Genomic DNA, 26935 nt, shown 5'->3' with positions numbered 1-26935 from the left:
ATCTGTCCTCTGGAGGGTTTTTGACAGCTTTAGTGAAGAAATCATTTTAGTAGCTTCTATGACAGAGAAGAGCATCGAGGGCTCACTGGGGGAAGAGGGGCCACTGTGGTCAGGCCCAAACGCCTCCACAAAGGTCCTTCTCTTCATCTCCTTGCTCCTTAGTTCTTCCCCACTGACTACTAAGAACCCGGGGCGGGGCAGAGTGGGAGTCCAACCCGGGTCTGTCTCTATAGCCTGCACTCTCACTTGGTCCTCTGGGTAGAGAAAATGGCTCCTGAGCCGCACCACCTCACAGACCTAATGCTAGAGCTGAGGTAGGGATGCAGGTGAATACCAGCTCCGGCACAGGCCTAGTTACTCAGGCCCAGGCCCTCACCTTGCCAGTGTCTCCACAGCAGCTTGGGGAGGAACGGGGACACATGGGGACCGGGCTGCAGGGTGATGCCATGATGGAAACCCTGCAGAGTCGGAAGAGAAAGCACCCCTGTGGCCATCCCGGTGGCTCCAAGCAGCCCTGCCAAGAGCCCATGGTGGGAAACTGTGTCTGCCCGTTTTGACATAGGTCGGTTCTGAGAGGGATGGGACAGTAGAGGGCAAACCATTCACTGCAGCCCATCGGCTTCTCCCACTGATGACAAACATGACATTTTAAAATCCATTTTATTTAAAACCGTGCTGCGTGGACGTTCTGTGCGAGCCATGCTGCAGTGGGAGGGGCGGGGCCGGGAGTGGCCTTGACTTGGCCCAGACCATCACTTAGACCCCCAGCAGCCATCCTCAATTTGAAAAGATTTGTTTGGCTTCAGACCAGGTACTGACTCAGGGCTTTCATGGTCCCCTTGAACTTCTGAGCCTCCTTTTCCCCAAAATCAGTGCAAGAACTAAGTTATTTAACTCAGAATTAACAAAAAACTAAATCCTCAAACCACAAGTATGTAGAGTTTGAGTGTGAAGTAAAAATGCAAAATGTAGAACAGCCCTTCTATCTTTACTACGTGTTAAGGACCTACAGTTAATACAAACCACCCATGGACTATTTTTGTTGGTGACAAGCAGGCAGCTGGAGGCTTCTGAGGCTCCCAGGGAGCTGTGGCCTCAAAGAAAATGAACGTGGATACCACGAAGGGCTGTGGGACCGGACCCAGCTCGCTTGTTAGGGTGAGAGTGTTTCTTCAGAGGCTGAGGTAGCACTACGAGGACAAAGTAGGAATGGGCCATCCTGCTCGACCCTCTGAGTAGAACAGGCTCTGGCAGCAAGGGGCCTGGGCTCCCGCCACCTCTACTCAAAACACTTTAAGATCCGCTCCCCAATACCAATGAAGTAGACCCCTTGGGCAATCCCGAAGAGAGGGGCGATGACGAGGGCCCGGCAGCCTGCTCCCTTCATGAAGGCAGATGGTCCCTCCTGAATCCAAAGTTTCCTGTGGAGAGAAGAGGCCTGTTAGCCGATTGGCCAGAGCGCACGGTGAACGGTATTGTGATATGCTCCCCTCTGACATTTGCGTGTCTCCCATGGAAGAGATGTCAGTTTGCACAGCAAGAGCACGCTCCCAGACGTGAGAAGCCTTGTCCCATCCGTCATGTGCAGTTTGGTTACTAAGCAGCTGTGTCCAGGCCATGGGAAGTCGGGGTTCCAGCTGGACTCTGGGAGAAAGATGCTGTAGGGATGTGAAGGAAGAGAAGCTCCCAGTACACCCTGTTTCTTTTGAGAGGTGAGTGGAAGGAACGGATTTCAAGGAAATCCAGAGCTCAGTGTGGTGGGGTGGAGGGGACCAGGGGACCGTTCCCACCTCAGCCTCCAAAGAGCTGCTGCGGTGCTCACCTGGCGCAGTTGGTGATCCCACTGTAGGTGTCCTCTCCTAGGCCTTTTTTCAGTGTTTGGATTCGAGTTTTCAAAACTAAAAAGTTAAAAAAAAGAGGTGAATGTTTCCAACATGAAGTTGTTGCCTGTTAGAGCCAGTATCCACAGAACCAAATCCCGAGGCGGGATCTGCTGCTGTGTGGCCCGTGATAGAAGGTCTTCCTCTCTTTGGGCCTCATTCATAAAACGAATCAGAAATGACACAATCCGGGGCAGCCCCGGTGGCTCAGCGGTTTAGCGCTGCCTGCAGCTCAGGGCGTGATCCTGGGGACCCGGGATCGAGTCCCACGTCGGGCTCCCTGCATGGAGCCTGCTTCTCCCTCTGCTTGTGTCTCTGCCTCTCTCTCTCCTCTCTGTGTATTCTCATGAATAAATAAATAAAATCTTTAAAAAAAAAAAAAAAAGAAATGACACAATCCTTCAGGTCACTCAGGCTGCAGAAGGGGCCGCTGGGTGTGATAGATGAGCTGGGTGCAGCACTAAAGTTAGAGGCTGCGGGCTCTGCTCAGGCCCCTCAACCACCACCGTTAGCCTCAGGGTTGAAACCCTCCAGTGGGGGAGGAAAAGCTAATGAGACCACCTAGAAGGGGAGGAGACTCATCAGGGGTAAGAGAGTGAGCGAGGGTCCCCTGGGCCCCTGTGTCTGGCGGACCCTTGGTGAGCCTCTGCCAGTGGCCACAGGTGGTGACCCACAGGGGTTTTGTGGTTGGAGCTTAGTATGTATCCCAGACAGCTGTCCGGTGACCTCATCTGTGACGTGAGTCGACCCTGGAAGCCCTCCATCTCTGATGCACTTACCATCCAGAGGCGTTACTGCAACAGCAGCTACAGAACCTGCAACGCAGCCTGACATAAAGGAATGAGCAAAGGAAGCCTTCCCAGTCCTCTCGTTGAAACCAAGGTTGTTCAGATTTGCAAACAGTGGGAAGTAGATGATGGAGAAGGGAATGTCTCTGCAGGAGAGGAAGAGGGCACCCTGAGCCTGCTGCTGCGGGGCACCCCGCAAGGCCCCTAAGTGCCAGGGCCTGGCTGATGGTCACATAAGCCTGCATTTACTGCTCCTTCCCTGGCCCTGTGATGGTGTAGAGTGACAGGCGGCAGGCAGTGGCCTAAGGGGACTGCTGGGGCTGCCCCTGCCTCACTCCGCGCCCCCAGCACCTGCAGGCCCCAGGTGCAGAGACTGGGGGCACACTGTGAGGACAGGTGGGCTAAGGTGGGAGCCAGCGGGTTGAGCCAGTGACTGGTGACAAGCTATATAAGCTAAGTGTTGGGAGCAGGGAGCGAGCAGGAAGGTGAAGTTCATTTATCTACTGACCAGGTGATGGGAGAAAACTAGCACCTGGCCTGGGACACTCCTGATCCACTTTAAGGATTTTGGCTAGATAGCAAAGTCAAACGAGGGGTCTCTGCGCTCGTTCATTCATAAATGGTCAAAGTCCTCTTTAGGCAGAGCATCCTTAGGTGCCTCTGGGCCACAGAACATCAGTGCTCCTATGGTCTGGCTGCGGGAGGAGGGGCCTCCAGGTGGTCTCCCGGGTGCCCATCCTCGCAGTTCTGCCCAGTTCTGGACCAAAGAGGAAGCACGGAAGTCATTTGCTTTCTGGGGTTTGAGTGTTGTAGGAAGGATGTGAGGACAGAAGGGGCAGCAGGGCCCCGCCCTCTGTGCCCTGTCCTCGTTCCCCAGGGCCCTTCCATGTCCCATGTTCAGGAGGAAAGCCTCACCTGAGGAGAGTGGCACCCAGACCCTTGTAGAGACCAGCCAGGCCCTGGGTGCAGAGTAGCTCCCAGGCAATAAGGGTGGCAGACGGGCGCTTGTGGGTGGAAGCCGAACCTGCAGTGTAGGAGCTGGAGGAGGAAGGTGCTGAGGCCGAGCCCTGACAAACTGCTGAAAGGGAGAGGACAGAGCCCATCACAACCCAGGCCCCAGCAGGCCTGCACAGCACTTCCCCGGGAATGTGCCTCCCGCCTCCCAGCCCTGCGGCTCAGGGGGGACACTGACACCCCTCCTAGATTTCTGAGGATCGTCCTAATTTTATCTTTAAGTCATCTCTACACCTAACATGGGGCTCGAACTTAGGATCCCAAGATCGAGAGTCACGTACTCCACCCACTGAGCCAGCCAGGTGCCCCAGATTGTCTTCATTTTAGAACATTTGTTTTTAGCTCTAAGGCAATGTTTTTAAGATTGGTGTCTTCTAGTATGTCATGGGGCACTTCCCAAGGCCTGTGCAGCCCCCATAATAGGGAACTAGAGCAACACCTGCTCCAGCCCCCAGTTTCTTATCCTCTTGTTAGAGCTGTGTTCTTGATCTGGGTCTAAACCATGTCTAAACCACCTCTGAGCCTACTCACATAGCTTCGTCTGCTGGCACTTGGGGCGTCGCAGTCCTACTTTTGCCTACTGAATAAAGTGTGCCTCCCGCCTCCCAGCCCATAGTCCATTTATGGGCAGCCGTTTATGTATTTTGTATTTTGTATCATTTTGTAGAGCCTGAGTTTTCATTTTAGTTGAATAATTCAGAACCCATCACTTAATATGTTCAACACCTAAGAAATATTTCAAGTACAGCATTTCTGCTGTGGGTGAGTCCCATCAATGACCGCAGGATTCAATGCACGGAAATTGTGTGAATATAATTCTCACCACTTTGAGAAGCTTTGTCTAGACTCTAAGCCCTTGCTCAAAGGAAGTGATTTCATGTCCCCATTTTGTGTGGTAGCCAGGAGGGCAATAGCTCACGCTGAGCAGCTGGTGATGGCAATAGCGTCCTAGCAACAGTGAGCCGGGTCGTTCACCAGTGAACGCAGTTCTCCCCATTACTTGCTCTAGATGGACGTCATTCAACCATTCACTCATAGCCCATCTTTCTCTTCTTTTTACATGATTTAGGAATACTAACACTTAACCCGAGTCAAAAAACAAAATGTTTCAGAGCATTTACTCTTTGTGTATCACAACACAGGGGCTTCCCAGGGCCCAAGCCTTATTCTTGCTGCAGTTTGATGTACTTCAGGTGATTCTGACCCAACCTAGAAAGCTGGTTGAGTTCTAACATGACGTGAGTGCAATCGTGGGCTGGAGGACCTGGCCAGGTGCTGCCTTAGGCACACCACACGTTGGCTTATTTAATGTAGGTACTGCAATTACCTCCAAAGAGAAGCCCCCATCCCACCTCATGGGGCTGGCCTCCCTTCTGCTAGGCTGCTCCCCATGGTTCTTAATACATGCTTTGGTTCCTATAGCATTCTGTATTTGAGAGGACCAGGACCAGGATTTAGGAAAGGAACAAAAAATTCTCTTCCAGAGAAAACAAAAAGAACAGAAATGGTTCTCCTGTCCTTTATTATTCCTTCCCTCTACAGGCCAGCCTTCCAGAGCATACTATGGTATCCACTGAAGTGTTTGTGAGCAGGCTGCTGGCACCTCAAGCCTAAAGGTCACCATGATGTAATAGAGGTATTGGGGTGTTTTCTGTCCCTGTGGATCAAGTTTCTCATTTCTGCTATTTGTTCTAGAACTGGGAGTGTTGAAATCTAGAATAGTAACCATAAAATAAAAAGACTTATAGGGGCATCAGGCTGGCTCAGTTGGAGTATGCAACTCTTGATCTCAGGGTTGTGAGTCTGAGCCCCACATTGGGTGTACAGATTAGTTTTAAAATTTTTCAAATCTTTTTTTTTTTTTTTTTAATTTTCAAATCTTAAAAAAAAAAAAAGACTCCTACTGACTGGAAAGCTGACTAAATCATACAGTTTAGAAATGAGTGCAGAATGTAGAGAAATGTATTGTGATCACAGCCCTTTGTTAATCCCATGTGAAGTCAGGATCGGCCTCACCCAAGCGCCCAGCATCCTGCAGCTGAATCTTGAGCATTTCCATGGGACAGGTAACCACCACCTGGCACATTCCAGCTCCACATCCGGCCAGCATCTCCATCTTCAGATTCCGCTGCAGCCTGTGGGACCATGAGTTAGGCTCCTTCAGTGACAGGCCAGCCCTGCCACCCTACCCTGGCCCACCCACCAAAGTCCCAAGGACCTCTTTTTTTTTTTTTTTTTTTTTTGGTTAGGACCTTCTGTGCAAGGTGTTTAGCCTCATTCAGATTGGCTGTTGCTCACCCGGTGGGGTGAGTCATCACCTGGTGCTTAGACTCAGCCTCCTTAAAACATGAAACTGAATTTAAAGCAGGCTGCCAGGGAGGTAGCACCTTCATCAAGGTTGAAACTACCTATTGCAGGGATTGGATTGTCCCTGACCCCTTGAACAGTATCTCAAGGGCAACGGGGGTGGGGGTGGGTGGGGGGGGGGGGGCTTAGCGGTTTGGTGCCGCCTTTGGCCCAAGGCCTGATCCTGGGGATCCGGGATCAAGTCCCATGTTGGGCTCCCTGCATGGGGCCTGCTTCTCCCTCTGCCTGTGTCTCTGCCTCTCTCTCTCTCTCTCTCTCTCTCTCTCATGAATAAATACATTAAAAAAAAAAAAACCCACATAGAAACAGACACACAGAGTAAGGGAACAGAATTGGAAACCCAGAAATAGAGACACTCAACTAATAGGTGATGAGGGAGCTGAGAACACTGAGTGGACAAATGACAGTCTTCTCGATAAATTGTGCTGAGAAATCATTCACCCGGAAAAGAGTGAAAGTAGACCCCCCAGCTTAGACAACTCACAAAAATGAACTCAAATGGATTAGAGACTTAAATGTAAGGCCTGAAACCATAGAACTCCTAGAAGAAAACATGGGGTAGCTCTTTAACACTGGTCACCTAAAGCACAAGAACACGAGCGAAGAGACAAGCGCGGCCACTTCAAACTGAAAAGCTCCTGCAGAGCAAAGGAAAGCACCAACAGAATGAAATGGCAGCCTGTGTGGGGGGAGATCCTTGTACATCACACGTCTGACAAGAGGTTGATACCCAATAGATAAAGAACTCATACAACTCAATAGTAAAAACAAAACTCACCACAAATAATCCAATTAAAAAAACAGGCAAAGGACCAGAAAAGATATTTTCCAGGGAAGATATTCCAATGACCAACAGATACATGAAATATGCTCAATATCACCAACCATCAGGGAAATGCACATCCAAACCACAGTGAGATAGCACCTCACACCTGTCAGAATGGCTGGTATTGGGACACCTGGGTGGCTCAGCAGTTGAGCGTCTGCCTTCAGCTCAGAACACGATCCCGGAGTCCCAGGATCGAGTCTCGTATTGAGGTCCCCACGGGGAGCTTGCTTCTCCCTCTGCCTATGTCTTTGGCTCTCTCTCTCTCTCTCTGTCTCTCATGGACAAATAAATAAATCTTAAAAAAAAAAAAAAAGAATGGCTGGTATCTAAATGACACAATAAGTCGCCTCGGTGGTACAGTCAGGTAAGCAGTGGACCCTTGGTTTCAGCTCAGGTCATGATGTCAGGGTCCTGCGTTCAAGCCCAGCACTGGGCATCATGCTCAGTGGGGAGTCCACTGGAGATTCTTTCTCTTTCTCTTATTCTCTTTGTCTCTCCACACCACCCCACTGTCTCTCTCTCACAAATAAACACTTTTTTTTTTTTTTTAAGGATGATAAATGCTGGCAAGGCTGTCACGAAAGGGGAAGCTTGTGCACTGTTGGTGGAAAAGTAAATTGGTGAAGCCACTATGGGAAACAGTAGGGAGTTTCCTCAAAAAATTAAAAACAGGGATCCCTGGTGGCGCAGCGGTTTGGCCTGCCTTTGGCCCAGGGCGCAATCCTGGAGACCCGGGATCGAATCCCACGTCGGGCTCCCGGTGCATGGAGCCTGCTTCTCCCTCTGCCTGTGTCTCTGCCTCTCTCTCTCTCTCTCTCTCTCTCTGTGTGACTATCATAAATAAAAAAAAAAAAAAATTAAAAAAAAAATTAAAAACAGAACTCCCCTACAATCCAGCAATTCCATTTACTGGGTGTGCATCCAAAGGAGATGCAATCGGTGAGCTATCTGCACCCCCACATTCACTACACCATTGTTCACAACAGCCAAAACTTGGAGACAGCCTGTGTGTTGATGGGCAGTTGGATGGATACAGAAAACGTGTATATACACCATACAATATTACTCAGCCATAAAGCAGAAGGAAATCCTGCCATTTGAGACATGGATGGACTTTGAGGGCATTATGCTAAGAGAAATAAGTCAGAGAAAAACAAATAGTGATCTCACTGACATGCAGAATCCAGATAAAATCAAAGTCACAGAAAAAGAGATTTGTGGTTATCAAGCCCTCCCTGGGACAGGAATTAGGGGAAGGTGCTCTGTAGGCACAAAGTTCCAGTTATAAGGTAAGCACTGGGATGGAATGCAGCATGATGACAATGGGTCACACTGCTCTACACTACATTTGATAGTTGCCAAGAGAACAGATCCTAAAGGTTCTCATCTCAAGGAGGAAACAACTCTTTGGGTAACTACATGAAGTGATGGACGTTAACTAAACTCGTCGTAGGTATCCCTGGGTAGTGCAGCGGTTTGGCGCCTGCCTTTGGCCCAGGGCGCGATCCTGGAGACCCGGGATCGAGTCCCACATCGAGCTCCCGGTGCATGGAGCCTGCTTCTCCCTCTGCCTATGTCTCTGCCTCTCTCTCTCTCTCTCTGTGTGACTATCATAAATAAATAAAAAAATTAAAAAAAATAAAACTCGTCGTGGTAAATTGTGTATCAAGTCATTATACGATGCATAACTATACACTGTATGAACTTACACAGTGTTGTGCTGCAGGGATATCTCAATAAAAAATGAAAGAAACATGTTCATCAGCTGTTGGTGAATGTACGTCTAGTCTATAATGGTCTGTCTGTCACGTAGAACTTTCACATTATAGCAGCTCATTCTCTCCTTTCACTTTCCACTTGCCAAAACGTACACTAACCTTCCACCATTTGTGTGCACATATTCATATACATACAGACAGGTAAATGGCACAGTCCTCCCCCTGTCCTGTCCCCCACAGTGTGTGGGATTTCCACCCCACGGCCCCTGCCTGGACATACTCATCCTCCATTAGCAGCTGCCGAAAGAAATCATTGGCTGCCAGCTTGATCGCCTTCTCTGGAGTGACCAAGGTTAAGTTCACTGCAGCCCCTGGAAGGAAAAAACGAGGACGGGTTAAGGCCATCTCAAAGGTAACACTTCTTGGGTTACCTGGCTAGTGCACTCAGTGGAGCCTGTAACTCTTGATTTCAGGGTTGTGAGTTCGAGCCCCATGTTTGGTGTAGAGTTTACTTAAAGATAAATTACTTAAAATTCACAATTCTTTGAGTCTGCCACTCATGTAGACAACCTATTCTCAGACCTAGCCAGGCAGGTTTCTGGGAGTAATTGGGGTCTAGTCGGGGAGGGATGTTGAGGAGGGCTCTTTGGCCTATTTTATAGAAATATGGAAGGCTTTTTCATCTTCCTACTTTCTCTCCTCCCTCCACATTTCCTCTTCTTAGGCCTGTGTTTCCTTTATGGGCTCATTGCTGCAGTTATTAGGAAGTTCTTTTTGTCCTTGTGCATCTTGCCCATCTCCCACAGTAAGTGAACAGTTCCCAAATCAGGCCCCAATAATCAGGTCTGAGGGGACGGGGGGCCAGTCTCCATTCCTCTGTGCTTTACTAGCCAGTCCCACTGGCAATTTTTGAGCCACAGCAGTTTTTATTTCATTCTATTTCTCAGGGGCACTAGAATTTCAGCTCCTTCTTAACTGAAGGAACTTTGCACCCATTTTCAAGCCCTAATCATGGCTATTTATGCGCCCTGGATGGGGCCACTGCAGGGGGCTCAGATAGCACTGGCTAGCGTCAGGGAAGAGCCACACAGTAACTCCCTGTAAGGAGCTCAAAACCCTTTCCACCTCTTCCCTGTCAGCCTCTTCCCCTTCTGCTTTCAGGGGCTGATACCCTGACAACCCTGAAGGGGCGGGGGGGGGGGGGGGTGTGTGTGTGTGCAGAAGACCACTTGCTTCCAGCATGACTCAGACAGTAACAGTACCAGAATGGAAACCGGGACTTGATGCCGCCCCAAAACCTCACCATAACTGCTTCTGTCTCCACCAAGGAACAAGAGGGCTTGTGAAAAGCACATGTCGCTTTGGATCACCTGGTAGCCCAGGCCCCACCCCAGGAGTTCCCTGGGCAAAAGAAATACCATTTCCCAATGTTCTATAAGCCAGGGTACCATGGGCTGTACCCTCTTTTCTCATCTGGCCCAAGCAGGCCTCCCCCCAGGACACATGATAAGCCCACCTCGGTACATGCCCAAGAAGCCCTCTGCCCTGGCAGTTTTCATCAGGCAGTCCATCCTGGAAGCAGAGGGCACAAAAGGCAGTCAGTGGTGAGCGGTGGCTGTTGCATCAGCCCCCCACCCCAACCTGGTGCCCTAACCCTGCGGGCACACCCCCACCCCACTCCACCCCACAATGTCCGCACTCCTAGATAGAAACTGGAAGGGATGAGGCCCCACATCCCTCCCCAGGGTCCCCCCTCCCTATGCACCCCAGCCCCTCCCCAGTACATACATTCCTTTGTAGATGTCTTTTCCATGCTGGTTCTGCAGCCGAGTCTTGGCCAAGTCGATGGGGAACACACAGGTCACCCCAACAAGCCCTGCCACACCTCCATTGATGAGTTTTGCTGTGACACTAGGCGGCGAGGAGGAGGGGGCCACGGAATGACTGAGGAATGAGAGACGCAGGGGTTTGGAGGGGGCTGACTCAGCAGGCGGCGCCCAGCCAGGCGGGTGGGAGTGGGAGGGGCGAGGAACAGGAAGAGCTGCCCCTCCTGGGGCTTCAGCTCCACAGTAGAGACCCCCACCGAGGGCAGCACCTCCTAAGGCCAGCCTGGGGCTCCCTCCGCCCCCCTCCCCCGGGACCAGTTACAGAGACAGGTGAGGGCCTGGGGGCAGGGGGTTTGGCCTGGCCTCCGGGCATCGCGCTCACGGGGTGGAGCATCGTGTCCTGACTCTCCCCGGGGAATACATCCTCAGGCTAGGATGCCGGAAAGGCTTTTGGGAAGGAGGCCCAGAGTGCCAACTCTGTGCCCTGGGCCCCTCCAGGTGCGGGCAGTCCTCGGCTCTCCTCAGAGCCTCCACCCAGGGCCTGCTGTCTGGCGGGTCCCTGCCTTCAGAGCCACGTGTGGAGGAGTCGTCCACAGGCTGCTATTTTATTTCCGGCTGAAGTTCAGGCAGGGCAGGATTTGAATCCGGCTCCGCCGCTCACTTAAACAAGCTCCCTCCCTTGTCTGGCCCTTAGTTTTTCCCCTCTGGAAACTGGCCTCAAAGGATTTTGTGAGGATCAAAAAGTTAACGCACGTGGTAAACGGTAGCTATTATCTATAATAAGAGAACACGCATTTTTGTCAGTGAGGGCTTGTGGTCGTCACAAGATCGCCGGCTCAGGTGCTGAGACCGTCTGATTCCGGCACAAGTGAGAGAAAGCCACGCTCCACGCTCCACGCTCCACGCGACCTGCGACCTGCGCCGCGGGGGCCCCGGCCAGAAGGTCAAGCCTCCTCAGTCTCCTTGGAACCCAGTGATATTTTCTTGTCTTTTCAAGCCAGGGGCACATTGTGGGCAAAATATTTGCAGGTAGATTAGCTGGAAATAGTTAAGAACAGATCATAGAGTCTCTCACACCCGAACGAACGAGCAACTTTGTGCAAACAGAGGTGTGACTGGAATTTTGCCACCCGAGAAGATGCAGTTCAAACGATTAGAAATTTTACGTGTGTATTTTGTTTACGAGGGGAAACGGAGTCTGGCTGGCTTCTCACCCGGCCTCAGGGGTCTGGAGGAGCAGGCGGCTGCTGCGCCGTCACCACAGCACCCGGCCCGGCGGCCCCGGCAGTTACCTCGAGTCCTGAGCGGACATTCTCGGCCGAGGCGGCTGCGTCCCGGGCTCAGCGCAGAGGCGACAGGGCCCGCGGCGGCTGCGGGTGTCACAGCTAGAAGCAAAGATTTTAAGAAAAGTTGCTACGGACTAGGAACCCCTCTCACGGGGTCCGGAACTGTGATAAAGCACTTGAAATGTTCTGAGGTCACTTTTTGGCTCTTAAAATGTGTTTTCTAGACTTGCTATGATCCTGTACAAAGACTAGACTCTTGAAGTCTCTGCACTTATTTATAATGGACACGGAAGGAAAGCACCACGGGGTGTCAAAAAGTCAAAGCTGCATTATTATTAATTATCATCATCATCATCATCACAGCTTCTGGGGAGGAGTCCTGGTTGCCGGGGCAGGGTCAGGAAGAGCTCTCCTGCTGCTCCCAGCCGCCTCTGCCCTCCAGGCTCCCTTCAAGCTGCTTTAGGGTCCCCCTCCACTTCCAGGCTCCTCATTGGTCCCTGAGGCTGCCAGTAATTTTCTGTTGTCTGCCACTATATTGTTTGGGGGAAGAAAAGAGAGAGACCAATCTTTCTCTTGGTATGTATTGATCCATTCAGAAAAAAATTGACTGAGTGCCAGGCACTGACTGTTCCAGGTCTGGGGATACAGCAGTGACCCAAAGAGTACAATCCTAGTTCTTAAGGGCTTAGATTCTACAGGAGGAGAGAGACAATAAGTGAAATAAGTGAATCCTAGGGAAATTCTTCTTATTATTTTTAAAGATTTTATTTATTTGAGAGAGAGAGAGAGATTGAGAGCACAAGCAGGGGGAGGGGCAGAAGGAGCACGGCCTCCACTAAGCAGGGAGCCTGACCTGGGGCTTGATCCCAGGACCTGAGATCATGACCTGAGCCACCTGGGTGCCCCCCTAAAGAAATTAGATAGTGATAAATACTCTAGAGAAAAGAAAATTTGGAAGGGAAGGAAGATAGGAAATGCCAGTGAGGTAGGGGTTTGGTGGCTTGACCAAGAAAGGATTCTTTTTTTTTTTTTTTAAGATTTTATTTATTTATTCACGATAGACATAGAGAGAAAGAGAGAGAGAGAGAGGCAGAGACACAGGCAGAGGGAGAAGCAGGCTCCATGCCAGGAGCCTGACGTGGGACTCGATCCCAGGACTCCAGGATCGCGCCCTGGGCCAAAGGCAGGCACCAAACCGCTGAGCCACCCAGGGATTCCCAGGATTCATTTTTTTTTTAAATATTTTTTATAGATTTTATTTATTCATAAGAGACAGAGAGAGAGACAGACAGACAGACAGACAGACACACAGGCAGAGGGAGAAGCAGGCTCCATGCAGGGAGCCTGACGTGGAACTCAATCTGGGGACCCCAGGATCACACCCTGGGCCAAAGGCAGGTGCTAAACCGCTGAGCCATCCAGGGATCCCGGGGAAAGTGGTTTAATTATGGATGTATGTTGAAGACAGGTCAACAGGATTGCCCGATGAGACACTCAAGGAGTAAATTGTTGGTCTGAGAAACTGAAAGAATGGTTTTATGGACCTAGAACATGTAAAAATTGGATCTGTTGGAGAAATAGGAAGCTGGTTTGCAGAGAAAGAAGCAGAAAACTGAAGCAAGCACATCTGGAAGAAAAACAGAAGATGGAGAAAGTCTGCTGTTGTTTAAAATCCCAGGTTCCAGTGACAGAACGGAATCTTTGGATTCCGTGACAGTCAACTGTCCTGTCAATCAACTGGGTCATTATTGCTGAACTTGCTAGAATGTATATCTGATACACCCACCCAAAGGGGCTTAATTATCCCCAAACTAGCAAAGGGACGGAGGATTTGCAAATTACAGAATCCCTAATGCATGGATTCAGCAGAGAGAGAGCAGGGCCCAGGCTGGGGGGCTAGGGGCTTGTGCCATGCTACCAGTCATCTCTGAAGGCTCCAGCCCTGTCCTCCAAGAGCTGGAGCTTTAGGAAACTTGGGGTCAGGAAATTAAAATGTGCCCCCTGTTCTTTGAAACACTTATGGTTAGGAGAGAAAGATTCATTGTGATTCCAGGTGGCCACCTTAAAAATGAATAGGAAACAAATAAAATCCTTAAAAAAGGGGGGGTTCCTGGGTGGCTCAGTGGGTGAGCATCTGCCTTCGGCCCAGGATGTGATCCTGGAGTCCCGGGATGGAGTCCCGCATTGGGCTCCCTGCACGGAACCTGCTTCTCCCTCTGCCTGTGTCTCTGGCTCTCTGTGTCTCTCATGAATAAATAAATAAAATCCTTAAAAAAAAAAAAAAAAAAAAAAAGGAAACAGCACATGTATAAAACCCTGTCAGTCTGAAATCAGAGATTCAAATAATTGAGAATCTTGCAGCCATATTCCCTGCTTTTTCTAGAACTAAATTACTAGTTTATAAATTGTGGTTCACTGGTTTTGGAACAGGGGTATTTAAGAGAAGCGAGAGAAATTAGGGACACCCCAGTCGCTGGGTCATTAGCACTTGCATGAGGCAAGTGTGATAATGGGATGTGATAATCTCTCCAACCTTCAAGGGCATTCACCTGTTGCCATGTCATGTACTTGGCATTGCAGGTTTCCACCTTTACCCCCCACCCCAAGACTGGGCCAGGCCACTGGAAGTCCCAGGCCCAGCAGTTCCCTTGAACAGACTTAATATTCAAAGACCATGCCGACAAGACAACATTTCTGGCACCGGTGAATGCATTAGCAACTGGAGTCAACAAAGAGGAAACTGACAATCAGCCAGTGAAGGTTTTAAAGGGGTTGTCACCATAAAATCCCACACTTGGCATCAGGGTCCAGATTTGCTGAATCCCTAAGTGACAGCCCAAGTGTCAGTCACTCTACAAATGCTCGTGGAGTGCCTACTGTGTGCCTGCAGTTCCAGGCAGCAGGGATATAGTTGAGAGCAAAACCAAGGTTCCCATTTTCTCAGTCTAGGTTTCCTGGCTCTAGCCCTGCTGGAAGGCTTGCAGAGTGATACAGCACCTCCTCCTCACCTCCTCACGCCCTCCTTCTTTCCATGTGGGACCTGAAGGGTCCCTGGACAGGGAAATTCTTCCAGCAAGCCAGGCCCTGAGGCAGCCATTTGCCTGACCAAGGAGGTCCCTATTTTGCCAAAGAATTTAGTATACAAATGGACACTCACTAAATTATCTCTCTTTTTTTTTTTTTTAAAGATTTTTATTTATTTATTTTGAGAGAGAGAATACAAGCAGTAGAGAGGCAGAGGGAGAAGCAGACTCCTCACCGAGTAGGGAGCCTGATGTGGGGCTCGATCCCAGGACCCCAGAATCATGACGCGAGCCGAAGGCAGATGCTTCACCAACTGAGCTACCCAGGCACCCCATAGCTCTCCTTTTTTTAAAGTTTATTTATTTTTTAGTGATCTCTATATTCAATGTAGGACTCGAAATCAGGACCCCAAGGTCAAGAGTTGTGGGCTCCTCTGACTGAGTCAGCCAGGTGCCCCTAAATTATTTAGTCTTTTTTTTTTATTTTTATTTATTTATGATAGTCACACAGAGAGAGAGAGAGAGAGAGAGAGAGGCAGAGACACAGGCAGAGGGAGAGGCAGGCTCCATGCACCGGGAGCCCGACGTGGGATTCGATCCCGGGTCTCCAGGATCGCGCCCTGGGCCAAAGGCAGGCGCCAAACCGCTGCGCCACCCAGGGATCCCTAAATTATTTAGTCTTATCACTTAAGGAGTGTTCTAGGACTACTGAACAATAATATTTCTTTTTTTTCTAAATAGAATTTAGAAAAATAGAGTATTTGGGAGTACTGCAGTAGTAATACTAATTCTTTAAGCACTGATACACAGAATTATGAGGATCTGCACCTGGAACTCTTTGGGACCAAGGAGGGTAAGGGCTGAATATATAAAAAAGCAAAAAAAAAAAAAAAAACCACACACACAAAACCCCACAACTTTATCTGGATAACAGAGGCTCCCTGTCATTGCCTCTGGATGCAATATCTGGTCATGACATTAAGTTATCACATTGGGAAGATAAATGCATTTATAACTTGACATGTGATTATTGAACCATATTAGAAAGAAGAAACTTAGGGCTGCCTGGCTGACTCAGTCGGTAAAGCACTCAATTCTTGATCTTGGAGCTGTTGAGTTCAAGCCCTATGTTGGTGGTAGAGGTTACATTGAGAAAAATTTTTAAAAAGGAGGAAATTTGGATGTATAGCAAATGCTATGTGTTTGCATGTCCTCAGGCATCAAAGGGTGGTATGCAGTGGTACAACTGTTGGATCTCTTCACTGTCCCATTTCCAGGAGCCACCCCCGTCTCCCGCACCACTCACCTGGTGGGGACTGCCATATTTTTTTTTAATAAAGATTTTATTTATTTATTTATTCATGAGAGACACAGAGAGAAGCAGAGACACAGGTTGAGGGAGAAGCAGGCTCCATGTGGGGAGCCTGACGTGGGACTGGAGGATCATGCCCTGAACCTAAGGCAGATGTTAAACCTCTGAGCCACCCAGGCGTCCTTGGGAGAGAACTTTTTAAAGAAAAAAGAACCTGGACTTGGCGACTGTGGAGCTGGTGACGGCCTCAAACCTGAGGCGCTGAGGGACCGAAATTTTCGGAAAGGGAGCTGCCCAGAGGCTCTGGCAGAGAAGCCAAGACTCTGGGAAGTCAGCGGGGAGGCACCCCTCGCTTGGCAGGCGGGACACCATTTTGCCAGTGAGTGGACCAGACTAGTTCTTGGACCCCTTAGATGGCTATTTCCAGAAGCATCTCTGCCCTGAGTGCATGTGTGTATGTGTGTGTATACACAAGGGGTGGTGTGTCCTGTTCCCCACCCTACTGCAAGCTCTGTTTTGCAAACAAGAAGCTGGCTAAGGATAATCTTGGGCAAAGAGCAGACAGGTCCTGGTGGGTTCGGGAGGGAGTCCACCTGGCAGTGCCCAGCTGGCCCACCTACCCTGTCTTGTCCAGATGCACTGCGCCTAATGGCAAAACTGTCACCCATCCTAGGAGACAGCCAATTAACAGATGCTTGGGTAGTGATTGGTTTTGTTGTTGTTGTTGTTAATAATGAACCATTATACTACTTCTTAAAGTATTGAAAGTACTAGAAAAAAATTAGAAAATTTGAAAAGCACAGAAAACGATTGCTTTTTAAAGATCTTACCTATTGGGCAGCCAGGGTGGCTCAGCGGTTTAGCGCCGCCTTTAGCCCAGGGTGTGATCCTGGAGACCCGGGATCGAGTCCCACGTTGGGCTCCCTGCATGGAGCCTGCTTCTCCCTCTGCCTGTCTCTGCCTCTCTCTCTCTCTCTCTCTCTCTCTCTCTGTGTGTGTCTCTCATGAATAAATAAATAAAATCTTTTTTTTTTTTTTTTTTAAATCTTATTTACTTGACAGAGAGAGAGTGCAAGTAGGCAGAGTGGCAGGCAGAGGGAGAAGCAGGCTCACCACTGAGCAGGGAGCCCAATGCGGGGCCCGATCCCAGGACTCCGGGATCATGACCTGAGCTGAAGGCAGACACTTAACCAACTGAGCCACCCAGGCACCTACAGTAATTCAATTTTATTGTATTTTACAAAATTATTGGTCCATAATGGGCAGGGCTAAATAAGTCCATCATGGGTAGATAAAAGCTATCCTAAGTCTCTTACAGGCAAACAAGCCGCTGCTTGATCGCTTGGGCGTCACCTACAGTCTAGGGCACCTGACAGCCTCCTCACTCTGCCTCCCCTCAAATCCAAGCTTTACCAACATGGCCAAGTAAACAGAAGGGCAAGTCTGGGCCCAACTGCCGGTCTGCCACTTTCCCATCTAAAGGGCATTGCTAACTTCCCACCACTCTTAGGACAGATTCCCAACCCTTTGCCCTGGCCTAAACCCGACTTTCCTACTTGACCGTGTCTCCCAAATCACTCCCTCACCTACTCTCCCTGCCAGCCATCGGGAACTCTCGCTTCCTGGAACACATCACAGTCTCTTGTGTCCGAGGCTTGCACATGCTGTCCTGTTGCCTAGGACACTCTTTCCTCATCTCTACCTGAAGAATTACAAATTGTTTTTTGGGCTTCCTCCCCTAAGCCCTTCTTAAGCCTCTGAAATCTTGGCGATGAGTCCTCTTCTGTGATTCTACTTAATACCCAGATATAGCACATTCCGCGTTGTATTATAGTGGTTTGCTTGCTGGACTCCACCCCCAATCAGAAGAAGTTACTGGAAGAGGCAAGACAGTCCTAGGGTTTTACCCCTGGAGCCTGGTGCAGAGACATTCAAAAGAGATGTTGGAATCAATGAACCACGAGGGTGATTACCCCCTTTAACTTTGCTGTCAATCTTGTCATTCTCTTCAGCTGCCCTCATTTCTTCACACTGAGACACTCAGGGAAGAGGACCATTCTCTCTTCACCTTCTCTAATTAGCAGGGCAGGTGGGAGTTCTTCAGGGCTGAGCCCCCTTACACTAGCAGTGCCTGGGATATCCTATTATCAGGGAGTGGCCACTTCCTTCTGCCTACCTCTTTCCTACTGTGTGCAGCAACTGAAATGAGACCCTTTCCCACTGGCTGCTTTGACCTCTTTCCCAGCTGTTTGCTAGACGATCTTTCCTTACCAACTCTAAGCTTGATGCAGACAAGACACTTACCTGCTTTTAGTAAGGAACCTCCCACCTTCTCTGGATGCCAAGACAGGCCAGATCACTGCTGAGTTGCAGGAAGGGTTGGTTTACAATCCTCTTTTGTTATGGGCCCTCTCTCTTCATGCCCACACAGCCCTTACACCTGGGGCAGGATGGGAGGGAAGGTGGTCACGAATCCATCCTCCTCTACGCCAGGTCCCCAGCCTCTCTCCCACCTCCCACACTGCAGACTGGATTTGAATGGAGCCTCCGTGAGGCCACTGTGCAGCCTAGCCAAGCCCAGTCCTACCTCCTCAGGTGGCAAGCAGGTGGCTGTTTACTTGATTGTGGTATGACTGGGACAAAAATTCAAGCTGCCAAGGCGTTGTTCAAAGCAGCCTGAGGGCGAGGGTGACAGGACATTCACCACCCACTCAGTGACCTGGAAGTCCAAGGGGAGGACAAACACTGGAAAATCAATGCAATGCAAACATGTCTGCCAGACTTTTGGGGCCAGAAGGTAACATCTGCTTCTCAGATTCACAGTCTCTTCCAGCTACAGGGATTGCCTGTTGCAGTGATTCTGTCTGTGCTCTGCCATCGGGAGGCTGCAGTGTGGATGGGGCAGTCATGGCACTCACAGATGTTCTGGCAGAGCTGTGAGCTCAGGGCTGCAGCAGAGGATCTCTTCCAGCTTATAGAGCTGGAAAGGGTTCAGGAAGTAGTCATGGGTTTTGGGCTTGAAGACTGAGGGCAGAGGTAGAATTGAACTCCAGCTTCTCTTTAGTGGCAATTGTGTAATTTGGGGGAAGGGACGAGTTAGTAGCGGGGAGAATAAAGCTGGTAACATGTTGGGTCCCAAAGGTAGAGGACTTTTTTCCCAGCCAAGAATTTGGAAGAGATGAATTAGCACAGGACAGACTTTGATGTCAGAGACCCAGGTTCAAATTCCAGCTTCCAAGTTAATAACTACCTCACTTTAGGCAAGTTATTTAAATGCCTTTCTTCATCAAAGGGAGGATTGAGGGGTACCTGGGTCGCTCAGTGGTTAAGTTTCTGCCTTCGGCCCAGGTCATGATCCTGGAGTCCTGGGATCGAGTCCCCATCGGGCTCCCCGCATGGAGCCTGCTTCTCCCTCTGCCTGTGTCTCTGCCCCCACCACCACCGTGTCTCTCATGAATAAATAGAATCTTAAAAAAACAACAACAAAAAAAGGGGGATTGAAATATCCACTTCATAGGACTGCCATGGGGCAGTAGAGCACAATGCCTGAGAATGGGATTTGATGTAAGCCCGCTTTTGAACTGGTTTGAATTCCAGTTTACTATTTACTAGCTGAGTGACCTTAAGCAAATTACTTCTCTGGGCCTGTGTCCTCATCTATGAAATGAGACTCATACTTAGATGTAGAGCATTCAATACATTTAGTACATTCAGCATTAAGTGTCTGGCACATAATAAGTGTTCGCTATGTGAGAACCTATTCCTCTCCCTTTGGTGGGCAATGGAAAGCTGATCCAGGATGTGGAGGAGGGGCCTACAGGGCACAGTTCAGGTTTATGGCAACACCAAGTGGTTTGGACAGGCTGAGAGATCACAGTAAGTCAGGCAAGAAATAAAATGAGAACCTGCATGCAGGGGGATGTGAGATTTCTGTGAAGAACCTATAGGGCTTGGCAGCCAGTTAAACATGCCAGGGACAAATATTGTCTGAAACATGGATCAGGGGATCCCTGGGTGGCTCAGTAGTTTGGCGCCTGATTTCTGCCCAGGGCATGATCCTGGAGTCCCGGGATCGAGTCCCACATTGGCTCTCTGCATGGAGCCTGCTTCTCCCTCTGCCTGTGTCTCTGCCTCTCTCTCTGTGTCTCTCATGAATAAATAAATAAAATCTTTAAAAAAAAAGAAACATGGATCAGCAGGAAAAGATGTATTATCATCCCAACTAGGAGCATCAGGAGTGGGTAAGTAAGGAGAGTAGAGGGAAGAAAGGTTTGGCTGGCTGTGGAGTTTCAAGTGGCAGTCACAAAACAGGAAGCAATGTGTACAAGAAAGAGTGCTATAAAAAAAAAAAGAAAAAAGAAAGAAAGAAAGAGTGCTATCACCTCACACCTGTGAGGGTGGTATTATCAAAAAACAGAAAACACGTGTGGGCGAGGATGTGGAGAAACTGGAACTCTTGTGCATTGCTGCTGGGAACGTAAAATGGGGCAGTGGCTATGGAAATCGATATAGCAGTTCCTCAAAGAGTTAAAAAAAAACAGAATTACCATATGATCCAGCAATTCCATTTTTGGGTATATACCCAGAACTGAAAGCAGTACCTAAAACACATATCTGCACACTCATGTCCATCGCAACATTATTTACAATAGCTAAAAAGTGAAACAATCCAAATGTCCTTTAATGGATGAATGGATAAACAAAATGTGGTATATACACACAATAGAATGTTCTTTAGCCTCCAAAAGGAATAAAATTCTGCTACATGCCACAACATGGATGAACCTTGAAAACATGCTAAGTGAAATAAACCAGACAAAGAAGTACAGATGTGTGATTCCACTTACCTGAGGTACCTAGAATAGTTAAATTCATAGACTCAGAAAAGTCGTTACCAGGGGTTGGGGGAGAAAGGTGATAGGGGAGTTAGTTTAATGGGTACAAAGCTTCACTATGAGATAAAAAACTTCTGGAGATGGATAGTAGTAACGGCTGCACGATGACATGAATGTACTTAATGCAACTGAAGTAACAGGTAGCAGAATTTTATTCCTTTTGGAGGCTAAAAAAATTCCATTCCCAAATAAATAAAATCTAAACAAAAAACAAAAAAAAACCCCACACCACCCGAAACTGAGTGGGGGCACCTGGGTGGCTCAGTTAAGCATCTGTCTTTGGCTGAGGTCATGATCCCAGGGTCCTGGGATCGAGCCTCACATCAGGTTCCCTGCTCGGTGGGGAGTCTGCTTTTCCTTCTCCGTCTCCCTCTGCTGTTCTCCCTGCTTGTGATCTTTCTCTAATAAATAAATAAAATCTTTAAAAAAATGGTTAAAATGGTATGTATGTATTTTTATCATGATAAAAAGGAAGAGAGAGATGAGCAATGAAGCTAGTATATTACATTTAAACATAAATGGATGACATTGGAGGGAAATGATGTGAAAAATAAGATGTAAGATGTAGGAAATAAAATTGCAAATCACTTTGGTAAAAATTTAAAACAGTGGCAAATAAAAATCATAGAACAATGGCCACAGGGCCACATGGCGTCCATGTCCAGCAGAAACTTTGGAAAGGGTAACCAGAGCATGGCAAAAAGTCTGAATTGAAGATGTAGGTCGACCGCATAGAGGGGCAACTGAGGTTGCAGGTGAAGATAACAATCACCTAGAGAAGGTACATGAAGAGGAGAGAAGAGGAGGGGAAAGGAGGCGAGCACACCTACGGGAATTGAGAGCAGGTAACCACGAGGGCTGGCCCTGTGAGCACCCGTGAGAACCAGTTCTAAGTCAGGATTGATCCAACTATCAGTCAGAGGCCAGGCAGAGGATGCAAGGGCTGTGAAAGGGGTCTGGCAGAGGCTCTGTGGAAGTCATGAGTTCTAGAAAGGTGGGGAAGAAGCCACATTGCAGTAGAGAAAAAAATGCTAAAGTTTAGATGGGGCCCCTGGATGGCTCAGTCAGAACACCATGCCACTCTTGATCTTGGGGTTGAGTTTGAGCCCCATGTGCAAATATTATTAAAAATAAACTTAAGGGGTGCCTGGGTGGCTCAGTTAGTTAAGCCTTCAGCCTGGGTCATGATCCCGGGGTTCTGGGATGGAGCCTACACTGGGGCTCTGCTCAGCGGGAAGCCTGCTTCTCTTTCTCTTCTCCCTCTGCCTGTTGCTCTGCCTACTTGTGCTGTCAAATAAATTCTCTCTCTCTTTTTTTAAACAAAGTATTTTTTTTAACAAAGTATTTTTTTAAACTTTTTTTTTGGGATCCCTGGGTGGCGCAGCGGTTTGGCGCCTGCCTTTGGCCCAGGGCGCGATCCTGGAGACCCGGAATCGAATCCCACGTCAGGCTCCCGCTGCATGGAGCCTGCTTCTCCCTCTGCCTGTGTCTCTGTCTCTCTCTCTCTCTCTCTGTGACTATCATAAAAAAAAAAAAAAAAAAAAAAAAAAGTCACACTTTTTTTAACTTAAAGTATTAAAGTCACACTCGATCCCAGGTCACACAGAGAGAGAGAGAGGCAGAGACACAGGCAGAGGGAGAAGCAGACTCCATGCACCTGGAGCCCGACATGGGATTCGATCCCGGGTCTCCAGGATCGCGCCCTGGGCCAAAGGCAGGCGCCAAACCGCTGCGCCACCCAGGGATCCCATAAATAAATTCTTAACAAAACAAAACACCTTTAAAGTCTGAATGAAGAGAGATAAATATGTAATATTTAAATGAGGAAACTGGAACATTTACAGGTAGGGAAGAAAGGAGGAGAGACTAATTGATAGCATGTGATCAGCATGCACATAGGAGAGGCTGTAAATGCAAAGCACAAGGGAAAGTCACCTTTGGTGAGAGGACATTACTGGTAGGAAAGTAAAAAAAATGAAGGTCTGGAAAAGCACAAAGTTAGAGGACCATGCAAGGTGGTCTCCCTCTTTAAATAACAAGGTCAGGGGGCAGCCAGAGTGGCTCAGTGGTTTAGTGCTGCCTTTGGCCTAGGGCCTGATCCTGGAGACTCCAGATCGGGTTCCCTGCATGGAACCTGCTTCTACTTCTGCCTGTTTCTCTGCCTTTCTGTGTCTCTCATGAATAAGTAAATAAAATCTTAAAAACAAAACAAAAAACAACAACAAAAACAAGGTCAGATCATTAGCGTTGGAATACAAGGATGGGTTTAAGACCTTACTGCTTTCATTTTTTTTTTTTTTTTAAGATTTTATTTATTTGTTCATGGGAGACAGAGAGAGAGAGAGGCTGAGACACAGGCAGAGGGAAAAGCAGGCTCCATGCTGGAAGCCCGATGTGGGACTCGATCCCAGGACTCCAGAATCACACCCTGGTCCCAAGTCAGCAGCTAAACCCCTGAGCCACCCAGGGAGGGATCCCCCCTTACTGCTTTAAAGAGCAATGAGCCTGTTAAGCAAGCAGAATCTCAGGACCCAGCTCAGATCCAGTGAACCAGGATCTGATCTTAACAAGATTCTCCAGCTGTTAAAGTCTGCAAGCCATTGGTTTTAGAGAGTGGTTTACAATGTTGACTGTGCGATAGAATTACCAGGAAAGCTTTGTAAATCCTGATGCTCAGGCTGTACCCCAGACCAATGAAAAAGTCTCTGGGGTAGTGTTAAAGCATCTGATTTATTTTTAAATGATTTTTTAAAATTTTTATTCATTTATGATAGTCACACAGAGAGAGAGAGAGAGAGAGGCAGAGACACAGGTAGAGGGAGAAGCAAGCTCCATGCAGGGAGCCCGACGTGGGACTCCATCCCAGGACTCCAGGATCACACCCTGGGCTGAAGGTGGCGCGCTAAACCGCTGGGCCACCAGGGCTGCCCCATCTGATTTTTTTTTTTAAAGCCCAGGTGTCTTATTTTGTCTCGCTTCTTTTAAGATTTTAAGTAATCTCTACACCTTAGGGCTTGAACTCACAACTCAAGAGATCAAGAGTTGAATACTCCACTGACTGAGCCAGCTGGGTGCCCCAAAGCCCAGATTTTTAAATCCTAAATGAGCAGCTTACACTGGTTAACCATTGGTTAGAGCACTGCAAAGCCAAACATAACTCACTAAAATTTGCTAAATAAGTCACAACAGCAGCTGTGGGAGAGGTCACAGGCAGTACACAGGATTTGCTGAACAGAAGGGAGGGTCTTGATGTGACTGGATGGCCACAACGGTTGGTTAAGTTTGGACTGCTCCTCCCCAAACACCCAACACGCAGAAGATGGGAGAAGATACAGAAACTTGGAGTGAGGTCTGATGGAGGAGCATGGGAGAAGAGGCAAGGTGTCTCAGTCCTCAGGCAGGACTGGGATGGAGCAAGGTGGGCAGTGAAGGACTTTCTCAATTTTGCAGCTATTCTTGGTCTGCAATCCTCCCCCAGGCTTGGATTAGAGAAACATCCTTCACCTTTATCCATGTTAACCAGCAGAGTGTGGGATGAGTTTTAGTTTATAAGAATGCAAGGATGTGCATCCAGTTTGAATGAACAGCCTGCTCAGATGAGCTGTGGCCAACAGCATCTGTGTAAATGCCAGGGCCATTCCCATAGGTCAGTGTTCTCAAACTTCAGCTTGTATCACACCCACCAGGAAGGCTTATTACAACAGACTGCTGACACCCACATCGGTCTGCATCAGTAGGTCTGGCATCGGAGCCAGAATTTGCATTTCTAACAAATTCCCTGGTGATACTCGTGGTCCAGAGACTACTCTCAGAACCAGCACAGTAGGTTATGTGACCACAAGAAGATAGTCGAGACTCAGACCATGGCCTCTCCCAAAGCACACTCCAGTTTCTGCAGACCTATGCTGTCTCTAGGAAACATCCTCTCGGTACCACACTGGACAGGATGACTAGTGGTAGTTTGCTTTGTCTTCATCCCTAGAGTGTAGCCTAGTGGGAGCAGAACCAGGGGGAAAGGGGAAATAGGGACTCAAGCTGCATCAAGGACTCAGAAAAAAACAGGCAAAGAGATCACTGAATGGCAAGAGGCTGCAGATTGCAGGCCCAAATTGATGAGGGGCCAGGTCTGCACAGCCAGGTCTGTCCCAACCAAGGCTGACACACCCCACCTTCTTGCAGGGAGGGAATAAAAAAAAATAGCTTTATACTACTTTACACATGTTCTTTCTAACACTTTAGTCAAATTTTTCTATATTGTTTTTCCTTACTATGAACTCTGAGCATTGGAAGCTATATTTTCCTCTTTGCCACTATTAGTAATTAGGCAAAGTAACTAGGCAAACAGCTGGTATTTAATACTTACTGAGAACTTGAGTCCGAGTTAATCAGTCTTCATCTTTGTTCTTGGGGCACATACAGGCCAGGCTTCGCTTGGACATCTTTGCCTTCCTACTGCAGACTCAATTCCTCCCCAGAGCAAAAACCTTGAATCCAATCCAAGGAACTGACTCCACTGCTTTAAAAAAATTCTAACTAGCGTTAGCTGGACAGAATAGAGCTACTCCTTGTCATTTGTTGTCCAGAACGGGGTTCAAATCCAAAACTGTAGAAGCAGGTAGTGCTTTTCCAAACCTGAAGACTTCTCAAGGGGATCTGAATTTCTATGCATGTCATGAAAGCGGAAAGGGGTTGGGATTCCAGCACATAATAGCCAAATCTGGGGGTTTTCCAGCTGCTTTCTTGGCTAGTACTTCACAGTCCATCTCACACTGAAGGTTTTGCTAAAACTGCCTAAGGAAACTAGGAGTGAGCACTGGCAGCAGAGAGGGGACTGGAACAGATGCACAATTGTTCATTAAAAAACCCCAGGGAAAAGCAGGAGGCCAGGGAAACAGATCCGCAGGCCCATCTACAGAACACCCAATGAGGGAAGGGACACTCAAGAGCTCTGTCTCATTCCCAGTTGGCCTAGAATCCAGCTGCACCGCCCCCCCCCGCCCCCCAGAGAAGGTCCAGTAGCATTTCTTCCAAAAGCAACCCTTGCGTAACAATTTAATGACACAGGCCATTCACCTCTCTAGGAAGATTACAGGCTGAAGGTCGACCTCCAAGAGTCCAACCCTGGGTTATTTTCTCAGTTCTGTTAAAACCTCTCAGAGAATGTTATTTTATGGCAAAACGGAATCCTTAGAAGAGCTACTTGTTTATAAAATTAAGATCCCTTTCCTTCCCCAATGACAGGAGTTGGTTTAGAGACAGAAGACATTACTGTTTAATAAGAGAAGCACTTTGGATGTTTCCAAATGTCAAAGAGCAAAGTTCCACAGAGTCTTGAGACTAATCCTCGTTGACAATTTGTGACTTCCTTTTCCCTAAATCTTGCCCTGCCAGCTTTCTTTTCATGCTCCAATTTGAAGCAAGCAGCTCACCGAGTAGGGGGATTGTTGTGTAAGCTGTTACCCATGGGGCTTAACAAGTGTTAATGTCAAATAATAGTTTCAAAAATAGAAGTGGATTAACACTGTCCACTGTACCAAGTTTTGGAACACAACTGATCTGTGGAAGATACTTTGTTTTGGTTCCAAGGAGATAAATCTGGGAACACCCTAAAGGGCACTCAGCTAAGAACTAAGTTCCTATAACAAAATTAGCTGAAATAGTAAAAAAAAATTTGGTTTTTGTTTAGTGAGGAATTCATGCCACAATAGGAGTGGTTGCAGCTGGGAATCCAGAAGTCAGAAATCAATTTTTTCATGCATTTTAAGGATGTGATACTAGTATGCACTGGGAATAGAGCTGATGCCGACCATGCTGGTGTCACAACTGCCAGGACAATCAAGGAAGCCAGGCCAGAGCAGAGTCCACCGGCCCTTGCCCCACCAGCACAAAAGGAGACACTGAAACACCATCTTACCAGTATCCTGTCAAATCTGGGGTTTACTAATGATTTTAATTTAAAATTGATTCAAAAATTTTTTACTTCAAATATTATATGGA

The 26935-nt window shown here is 48.3% G+C and overlaps 1 protein-coding gene across 4 annotated transcripts; it reads right to left on the bottom strand.

Annotated features, from left to right (window-relative positions):
• Positions 1–643: 643 nt before the first annotated feature.
• Positions 644–25861, bottom strand: SLC25A18 (solute carrier family 25 member 18). 4 transcript variants are annotated; one of them, XM_072799671.1, is made up of 12 exons: positions 25302–25856; positions 18631–18762; positions 18348–18483; positions 11715–11807; positions 10385–10540; positions 10113–10168; positions 8877–8967; positions 5699–5817; positions 3584–3743; positions 2660–2814; positions 1823–1898; positions 644–1421 (listed from the first exon to the last, which is right to left on the bottom strand). In XM_072799671.1, the coding sequence occupies exons 4-12, from the start codon at positions 11732–11734 to the stop codon at positions 1280–1282; spliced, it is 975 nt and encodes a 324-aa protein (XP_072655772.1). In that variant the 5' UTR covers positions 11735–11807; positions 18348–18483; positions 18631–18762; positions 25302–25856; the 3' UTR covers positions 644–1279. The 4 variants fall into 4 exon arrangements, with proteins under 4 accessions (XP_072655772.1, XP_072655769.1, XP_072655773.1 ...); XM_072799668.1 differs by having other exon boundaries at positions 3584–3746; positions 25302–25852; XM_072799672.1 differs by lacking the exon at positions 2660–2814 and having other exon boundaries at positions 3584–3746; positions 25302–25861.
• Positions 25862–26935: the final 1074 nt, after the last annotated feature.

Source organism: Canis lupus, chromosome 25 (genome assembly GCF_048164855.1).
Source record: "Canis lupus baileyi chromosome 25, mCanLup2.hap1, whole genome shotgun sequence".
NCBI lineage: Eukaryota > Metazoa > Chordata > Mammalia > Carnivora > Canidae > Canis > Canis lupus.
The sequence above is the reverse complement of the archived record's forward strand: the minus strand, read 5'-3'. Positions and strand labels throughout refer to the sequence as shown.

Coding starts and splice junctions, on each gene's coding strand:
- SLC25A18 (XM_072799668.1), bottom strand. CDS start 11,734: ATGTCCGCTCAGGACTCGAG. Junction 2,815..3,583: donor CTGGGTGCCACTCTCCTCAG/GTGAGGCTTTCC, acceptor CCTCTCCTGCAG/AGACATTCCCTTCTCCATCA. Junction 1,422..1,822: donor GGGATCACCAACTGCGCCAG/GTGAGCACCGCA, acceptor TTCTCTCCACAG/GAAACTTTGGATTCAGGAGG.